The 10,148-nt window shown below is 31.5% G+C and overlaps 1 protein-coding gene across 1 annotated transcript in view; it reads left to right on the top strand.

Moving 5' to 3' along the window:
• The window catches only part of LOC106465722 (guanylate cyclase 32E-like), a 51,358-nt gene that overhangs the window by 26,096 nt on the left and 15,114 nt on the right, over positions 1-10,148 (top strand). The window contains exons 7-10 of the mRNA XM_022393637.1: positions 742-846; positions 5,634-5,705; positions 6,711-6,876; positions 9,906-10,055. Of these exons, the coding sequence (XP_022249345.1) occupies positions 742-846; positions 5,634-5,705; positions 6,711-6,876; positions 9,906-10,055 (493 nt within the window). The remainder of the gene's footprint in view (positions 1-741; positions 847-5,633; positions 5,706-6,710; positions 6,877-9,905; positions 10,056-10,148) is intronic.

Genomic DNA, 10,148 nt, shown 5'->3' with positions numbered 1-10,148 from the left:
AACTTAAACTTTATTAAACTATTTACGAAAAGAAGTGAGTACGATTTAATATAGTTTTCACCTTATTAAAAGTGTTTAATCTTCATTCTTAAATATGAATATAATAATATGTGTGTGGAGGTATGACAATATAAGGATCGCTGTTCCATAAATCCCTGGACTCTGGTACTGATGGCAGCGGGAAACATCAGATGTGGAGTACTTGAAATGCTATTATGTATTAGTTTCACTTAAAACCTGTACAATTGGAGGACCAGCTAAACAATTTGTTATTTAAATTATCAATTTTAATACCATGTAAATGTCTCCCACATATTACTACTAACAGTTCTTGTTTTGCGCAATTAAAATAATAAAAAGAAGCTTTTTATATACTTGGAAATTACGCCATTAAATCAACTCAAGTAACAATTGGAAAACTGTTAAGTTTATTCATTCAATAATCTAACTTATCTGATTATAATCTCATTTTTAAAATGTGTGTTAAGTGTATTGACACTAAAATTACATTCGTGACAACAAAATAAATTGTAGGGGTCTATAAAAGTAATTTTTTTAAACTAAGCCTAATAAAAAACTGAATGTCAGTATTGAAAAAAAAATGGCTTATATTTACAGAAAATTAAAACTTATGAGAATATGGTCCTATTTTAGATAATGGAATAGTTTACAATCTATAATGAATTTTGTATTCTATTAAAATTTCCAGCCTCATTACATTATTTTGTCCATGTATTCCAGATTCGTGAAATGAGACATGAAAATATCAATCCCGTTATTGGCGCATGCGTAGACCCTCCGAACATTTGTATTTTGACATTATTTTGTGCGCGAGGAAGTTTAGAGGTGAGAATATTTGACAGTTCATTTATAGCTTCATTGTTATGATATGAGTATTGTTACAAATAATGAAATTAACAATGGATTTGTTTGAACATTTGTTTTTTGTTTTCTTTATTTAAATATCAAAATACCCTAAATAAACAGATCCTAAAATCATCATCTTTATCTTTATTGTTTCACGTTTTTCAGCTTTGGTTATTTCAAACTGAACTAGTGTAAACGAGAAATACGAAATTCCAGACAGAATCAGTTATAGATAAAGTTAAAATATCTATATTGTAACCATTACAAAAAAAAAACGGACATTTCCTTCAGAACCATGTCCGCTTTAAGACAGAACGATCGGTAAGACCCATTACCTTCATTTTCACAACACGAGTACCGTTAAGGACGACATCATCTGTTACGTTCTCACTGGCTTCGAACGTTAAGACATTAAATATATTTTGAAAACGCTCACCCAAAAAGTGAATACACAATGAAAATTCGACTCTTATTCATCGAAGCAACAAGACCAGTCCTCATAACCTGCCATTTGTTAAGTATATAGAATGACGCACGTTGTGTAATATAGATTTCCATTAAAATATCCATTTATTGATCTGTATTGAGAATTTGGTATTTTCACACCGTCTTACTTTTAAGCAATTGTGCTCGCCTTTAAGAGGTAAATATGTAATAGAACTTATTAACCCGTACCTTACTCTTGTCCCTGTATATATATATATAATATGGATTTTATAGTAATTTTTCTAAGAAGCTATTTAAGCGAACGAAAAGCGTTCGACACGAGTAACACAGAACGGGCTGGTCGAAAATATAATTGAAACTTGTGGTGAGTAAAAACACTGTTCAAACATGAATTACAGGTCACTACTACAGCTTGTACAAGAAGCCTTCTCTTGTTCTTGAATTTGCTCTTCTTGTTTCTATGTTTACCGATAAAAGTGTACAACTAAGTAACAAATTGTTCACCCAACAATAGACGAGACCCCACGTTATTTTTTATCATGAGGAAAATATCAGTTTTGGTAATAATAGAAAGGTCACATTAAAATTTTATGTTTTAATAATAGACTTAACATCTAAGGTATTTTTTGATTGCACTAACTACATCATGAACTTTATATAAAGTTATACCTTTAATTAATGTGATCTATGATTAAGTAAGATTAGCATATTTGGTTTGGATGTTGTTTAACTGGAGAGGGTTTAATATTTGGATTGGGTGGTGTTTAATGTTTGCGGGCCTGGCATAGTCTGTTGGTTAGGGCGCTCGACTGCAATGTTAAGGTCGCCGTTCTAATCCCAATATGGTTGCCGTCTGGGCTTGTCAACCGGGTGCAAAAATTCTTGGCTTACATAAATATTCCAAAACTAGTTACGAAGAAGAAGGTATTAATATCTGTTTTGGATGGTGTTTAATATTTTGTGTGGATGGTGTTTAATATTTGTTTTGGATGATGTATAATATTTGGTTTGGATGGCGTTTAATATATGGTTTGGATGGTGTTTAATATCTATTGTGGATGATGTATAATATCTGTTTTGTATGGTGTTTAATATTTGGTTTCGATGTTGTTTAATATCTGGTTTGGATGATGTTTAACATTTGGTTTCGATGGCGTTTAATATCTGTTTCGGATGATGTATAATATCTGTTTTGCATGATGTTTAATATCTGTTTTGTATGATGTATAATATCTGTTTTGTATGGTGTTTAATATCTGTTTTGGATGATGTATAATATCTGTTTTGTATGATGTTTAATATCTGCTTTGTATGATGTTTAATATCTGCTTTGTATGATGTTTAATATCTGCTTTGGATGATGTTTAATATCTGTTTTGGATGATGTTTAATATCTGTTTTGGATGATGTTTAATATCTGTTTTGGATGATGTTTAATATCTGTTTTGTATGATGTATAATATCTGTTTTGTATGATGTCTAATATCTGTTTTGTATGATGTTTAATATCTGTTTTGTATGATGTTTAATATCTGTTTTGTATGATGTATAATATCTGTTTTGGATGGTGGTTAATATCTGTTTTGTATGGTGTTAAATATATGTTTTGGATGATGTTTAATATCTGTTTTGCATGGTGTTTAATATCTGTTTTGGATGATGTTTAATATCTGCTTTGTATGGTGTTTAATATCTGTTTTGTAGGGTGTTTAATATCTGTTTTGTATGGTGTTTAATATCTGTTTTGGATGATGTTTAATATCTGCTTTGTATGGTGTTTAATATCTGTTTTGTATGGTGTTTAATATATGTTTTGGATGATGTTTAATATCTGCTTTGTATGGTGTTTAATATCTGTTTTGTAGGGTGTTTAATATCTGTTTTGGATGATGTATAATATTTGTTTTGTATGGTGTTTAATATCTGTTTTGTATGGTGTTTAATATATGTTTTGTATGGTGTTTAATATCTGTTTTGGATGGTGTTTAATATCTGTTTTGGATGGTGTTTAATATTTGTGTTTTAAAATTTAAGGCTAACTACGATTTAATTTCCTTTTGATATCGATGTAAAGCTGAAAGATTTTTCTGTTTTAAATATTATAACACAGAACGTAATTACAAAATGAGTAACATAAAATTAGAACGAATTATTCAGTATTATCATCATGAGCCCGTCTCCCGGTGGGACAGTGGGAAATCTTCGAATTTACAATCCTAAAATCAGGGCTTCCATAGCCCTCGGAAGACACAGAAGATAGTCAGGGGTTCCATTCCCCTTGGTGGACACAGCCGATAGCCCGATATATCTTTGCTATAAGAAAACACACACACACACACACATCATGAGCTCAATAAATTTCCGCGGTTTCTATAGTAATTCATGGCTCGCGCAGCCTTGTTGGAACACATGGTGTATTAAGGGTGACATGCAAACGAAAAGTTTCTGTTATAGAGACAAACTTTGATTCACTGTTCGACTATCAGAAGGTTGCTGTAGTTTATGGAAATTTACCTCTGAAACTATGTTTGCCAGCAAAAGCAGGAGCCTTTGGACAACTCCTAGGTCCATACAGTAAAATGAGCAAAATGCGCTCTGCAAATGTAAGCTTTGACATTCTTAACACGTGATTTTCTTCTCTGAGAATTGAGGAAGTGTAGAACATGAAGCCTATTTATACCTGAACAACCCTCTGGTGACGAAAAGGTGCGTCACAGAGTGTCTCTGTCATGTATATTTTTTTCTCTTTACATATCAGCTTCCGTCTATTTCGATAATGTTATGTGAATTTTGAGTTACCATGTTTATTTTCTGGCAGTCCCGATCGTGTTATGGAAATATTATATCTAGTGTCTATGGATTTCTCGTAGTGTTATGGAAATATTATAGGTAGTGTCCACGGATTTCTCAAAGTGTTATGGAAATATTATATGTAGTGTCCATGGATTTCTCAGAGTGTTATGGAAATATTATATGTAGTGTCCATGGATTTCTCAGAGTGTTATGGAAATATTATATGTAGTGTCCATGGATTTCTCAAAGTGTTATGGAAATATTATATGTAGTGTCCATGGATTTCTTCCAAATTGTTTTCTTGACAAATTATCAATGAAGCCATCTATCGTCCAAGTTTGTACTAACGGATTTATTAATACTGCATATCTTGGGTAAGATCCCTGCTGTAGTAGTAGAAAGTTTGTAAGGAAACAAAAACAACTTAACCCGGTCCGGATACGAACCCATGATCCTTATCAATGATGTGTAACCTTATCATATTCCCATACAAATATCTAACGTAAATTAGCTACAGTGTTTACATTTTTCGGACAACCAGTGTTTACAGAAAAGATGTACAGGATTCAACTTTTGAGGAATTAGTTGTTATTATCTAAATTATATTAAGCTATTTGACGTTTACTATAGATTTTGTCTTCTTAACAATAATTTAGCAATTTTTTAAAGTGTCTTAATTATAATACTTAACCTACACCTTACTCTTTTAAAAGGAAAAACAACAACAACTAGTTAATAAAGAGAATGGTCCTGTCTTAGCATCTTTGCAATAAGTTCAATAGTAATTGAAAAATTTTTGATGTGCACGAAAACAAGTATACGACTCAGAATGAAGGGAGTTTATAGAATTATCAGTTCTACTACACTAATTTGAATATTTAAGTGTTAGTATTAGATGACGTTGTCTTATCTGTGTTTTTAAATGACGTTCTTATTTTTTTAATCGTGTTCCCTGAACAACTGATTATGTTTCAAACAAGAAAGAGAAAATATAGGGATAGCAGACTGGTTCCTTTGAATACAAATGCTAAATACTTTAAAGTAGTCATGGCAACGTCTTTCGAAGTTACCTATGGACTACAACTTATAAAATAATTACAGAAGTGGTTTCTACCGCAGTGATCAAAGAGCTTCTGAAATTTAATTTTAAAAAGAACGCATTCAAATTGTGTTTTATTTAACATTGTGCAAGTATCTGTATTACGTTTTCAGTAGTGTTTAGCCATATCTTTTAAGAAAAAAATAACCTTAATATGGACTTAGATTTAACGTTTTCTTCACTTAGATGAATATGAAACCTTTAATAGATTTGGAAACGCTCTAATTAGTTAGATTTAGTTTGTGAGAAACTGATTTATGTAGATCTAACGTAAGGAAGAAACAGTAATTTTTACATCAAAACCATCTCATGTTTTCTTTGTCGTGTTTGTTCGTATTCTCCCTTTTGATTTTCCATACGAAACATTATAATTTCACATTAAAATATGTTTATTATGTATCAAAAACACTGTTTTCCTTTTGAGCAGGATGTACTGAAAAACAAAGACCTGGACCTCGACAGCATGTTTGTCGCGTCATTAGTGGCTGACCTTATTAAGGTAATGTTATTGTTACGTAAACTCGGCGTAACCAATAGGATTCTATTTGGTGGAATGTAATTTGTACAACTTAACATCAAATGTATAGATGATATTTTTATTATCGAAATATTAAATAAGTAACAATCACAAAGAATAGTTTGGAGAAATGAATACAAATCAACGTGAGAAGTGAACACTAGGTGTTTCAATAGGAAATGTTACTTGAAATTTGAGTAATGTTTGTTTTGAAAAAAATAAAACCATAAAAAGAGAATGAACAGCTTTGAAATTAAACAGTGTAAGATGAAACGTATTTAATTATCAAAACCAGTCTTAGCAACCAACAGTGTAAGATCAAACGTAGTTTAATTATCAAAACCAGCCTTAGCAACCAACAGTGTAAGATCAAACGTAGTTTAATTATCAAAACCAGCCTTAGCAACCAACAGTGTAAAATCAAACGTAGTTTAATTATCAAAACCAGCCTTAGCAACCACTACAAAAACGCTACATTTGTTATATAGAGAGGAAATCGGCTACTACATACTTTAAATGAACGTCTTTATAGGCTTACCTGATGATGGTCACACGAGTGGTCAAAAAGTTAAATAAAAATAAACAATCCACTCAAAAGTTGTATATTTTGACATTTATTTAAAAACCTTACATATATTAAAACATCACCGGGACACAGGCTATAATAAGGGGTATATGCAGTGTCTCGGTGATCTGTTTAATCTATGCAGAGTTTTTGTTGTTGTTAAAGTCTGTTTAGATATTTGAAATGCTTTTCATCACAGGTTTATTTTAGCTGTTTTTAACGCAGTCCTTCTTAATGTTAATATTTACTTAACTGTTGAAATAATGTTTTTAAGTACACACTCACACACCCATGTATATACAAGATATATATATATATATAGAGAGAGAGAAACGGAATGAGGTAATTTTAGCGGTTTTTTGCATCTGGTCACTTCAATAATGGGAAGAGAAACAAAATGCGGAATTTATTTCATTTCTTAGGGTATGATTTATCTACATGAGAGCGACATCATCTCCCATGGCAACCTGAAGTCATCTAACTGCCTGGTGGACACTCGATGGGTCTTACAGATTACCGACTTTGGTCTTCATGAATTCCGCGGGGGGCAGGAAATGACCACAAAGCAGACAAGAAGATATCAAAAAGGTTAATATCGTAATGGATTATGTAAAAAAAAGTAGTTCTATAACCGAGCTGATAGGAAAAATTGATCACTGATACTTATTAAAGTAGATTAATTAGCATAAACTCGGTTCTTCTGACACTTAAAGGCCCTCCTGTGGTTCAGCGGTAAGCGTGGTAAGTTTCAGAGCTTAAAACGCCAAAATTCGAAGTTCGATTCCTACGGTTGATACAGCCAAAATATTCATACGTATTAAAGTTGCAGGAATTCACGAAGGTTTCTGTCCACTGCTCGTCATTTCTAAGGGATGTGTACTAGTTGTTTGTTCCGGTTGATACAGCCGAAATATTCATACGTATTAAAGTTGCAGGAATTCACGAAGGTTTCTATCCACTGCTCGTCATTTCTAAGGGATGTGTACTAGTTGTTTGTTCCGGTTGATACAGCCGAAATATTCATACGTATTAAAGTTGCAGGAATTCACGACGGTTTCTATCCACTGCTCGTCATTTCTAAGGGATGTGTACTAGTTGTTTGTTTTAGCACAAAACTATACAACTGGCTACTTGCGGTGTGTCCACTGCGAAGAATCTCACCCAGGATTTTAACGTTGTAAGTCCGCCCACTTTCTGTTGTTATTTATTGATACGAAAACACTGTTAAACACTAACACTAACCTTACATTCAGAGCTTTAGTAATGAAGCTTAAGACTAAAGCAACTAAATTTAAAAATTGAAGCTTAAGACTAATGCAAATAGATTAAAACAAAATTGAAGCTTAAGACTAATGCAAATAAATACTAAAAAAATTTGAAGCTTAAGACTAAAGCAAATAAATTAAAAAAATTGAAGCTTAAGACTAAAGCAACTAAATTTAAAAATTGAAGCTTAAGACTAATGCAAATAAATTAAAACAAAATTGAAGCTTAAGACTAATGCAAATAAATCTAAAAAAATTTGAAGCTTAAGACTAAAGCAAATAAATTAAAAAAATTGAAACTTAAGACTAAAGCAAATAAATTTCAAAATTTTGAAGCTTAAGACTAATGCAAATAAATTAAAAAAATTGAAGCTTAAGACTAAAGCAAGTAAATTAAAAAAATTGAAGCTTAAGACTAAAGCAAATAAATTTCAAAAATTTGAAGCTTAAGACTAAAGCAAATAAATTTAAAAAAGTTGAAGCTTAAGACTAAAGCAAGTAAATCTAAAACATTTGAAGCTTAAGACTAAAGCAAGTAAATCTAAAAAAAATTGAAGCTTAAGACTAAAGCAAATAAATTAAAACAAAATTTAAACTTAAGACTAACGCAAGTAAATCTAAAACATTTGAAGCTTAAGACTAAAGCAAGTAAATTTAAAAAAATTGAAGCTTAAGACTAAAGCGAATAAATTTAAAGATAATTTGAAGCTAAAGACTAAAGCAAATAAATTTTAGAAAAAGGTAATGTATATTTTTAAAACGTATGCTAAAAGTAAAAAATATAAACTGTCGTTGTAACGTCCAGATTTCATGCACAAATAATGTCTACATATCATATATAATATTTGATTGCATAATTATACTAGTTAGATGAACGTCATTCCCCGCTATACAGAAAACTACGAAATTCTGTCTTTGTCATATATAACATTTTAGGTGCCATCGATTAACTCGTGTTCAATGACGAGACTGGGACATATGTAATGGAAAGTCGTAATGACGAGTCACAGATAAACAGTGTTGTAGTACACTTAGCTGTAGAACTAAAGTCGAGTTGTTCCTCGAACGTTATGATTTATATAAACATTTACAGAGGGTCTTCCAACCGTATCACCTATAATTTTCTCACAACACGTTGTTGTCTGTGTATAGAGGTCTTTACTGTTTGGGCTTCAGTAAGTTTAACAATAAAGATTGTTACCGAAAATCCCTCTTCTCGAGAGATAATTATTTTCCATGTCGTAAAACTTATTATTTCATACAGGCAGGCAGCTTCCTGAAGGTGGGCCGTTTTAAAAACGTAATTCCAACTCCACCGCCCCCCCCAAAAAAAAGCTATGAGCAAAACGGTTGAAGTTATTTTAATATTGTACATAATAGGTTTACCTTATATCAGATGTGGCACATTAATTTCTGTCAAATCCATAAGGAATAAACTCAGTCTTTACATATTTTTACAAACGTATTTTATATGTTCCACACGAAATATATTAACAATAAAACATATAACTAATTTGTATAGCCGTAAAATGTTATCAAGCCCTTGACAACAAGTGTTTATCAATATAAGTCTTATTATCTTATGAAAAAGTGAAGTTAAGCTATTAATCCTTGAAGCACTAATCCAAAGATTTAATTAAATCCATAAAAATTAGAGAAGCTGACTGCTAGACTTACTTTACCAGCCATACTTCGAAGACACGTTCTCTACAAGCTGTCGAAACAACTCTTGCTAGGGACGTTTGAGAAGTATTATCTTCTAAAAGTGAAACCCAAAGCATCTCCTAAAGTTACTCCGTATTGTCAGTAGGATTTGAAGGAAAACAAAGTTGTTAACTAGAGAGCGTTGTGACTTTAGTCGTCTTGATATGATTACCATTGAAATAAGATTTTGTATCTTTATGGTTGGGGTTTATGAAGTTTAAGATAAAGCTGTGTTAGATAACAATTCAAAGTTAAATTCTAATTTTAATAGATTAAAAATTATCCTAGTTTAACTTTTTTTAGTCACACTTCCTCACTATGTATTATTTAAGATATGTTTTGTGTTTTCACTAACTGTATCTTGTCCTTTAGTTACAGTTTTTTTTTGGTTTTGGATGTTATTTAATTGTGGAAGTGGTCCTATTCAGGCACTTTGAACACCTCTAAAGGAAGGGCTTGAAAATTATTGCGATGTTCAACTTTTGTATCATCCTGTATTTGTTTAACGTTTCGAGATTTTAAGTATAAGCTATTCTACGTTAAGGGTTAAGATTTAAGATAAAAAATTAATTTGATATTGTAATATAATTTACATGTTATGATTCTTCGTACTAATTTTGTGACTCACTTTTCGATTATTTCACACAGGGCTTCTTTGGAGAGCTCCAGAATTGTTAAGAATGCTCAATCCTCCCGCTAGAGGGACTCAGAAAGGAGACGTTTATTCATTTGGTATTATATTGTTCGAAATTGTCGGCAGAACGGGTCCTTGGGGGTCATCCGCACCTCCTGTAAAATGTGAGTACAAGACCTATAATTAATACTAAAGCTACCGAAAAAAACATTTTAGTGTTATAATACTCCAAAAACATTTCAGTGCCATATTATTCC

The sequence above is a fragment of the Limulus polyphemus genome, unplaced genomic scaffold (genome assembly GCF_000517525.1).
Source record: "Limulus polyphemus unplaced genomic scaffold, Limulus_polyphemus-2.1.2 Scaffold2030, whole genome shotgun sequence".
Classification (NCBI taxonomy): domain Eukaryota; kingdom Metazoa; phylum Arthropoda; class Merostomata; order Xiphosura; family Limulidae; genus Limulus; species Limulus polyphemus.
This window is presented reverse-complemented; position numbering and strand designations above follow the sequence as displayed.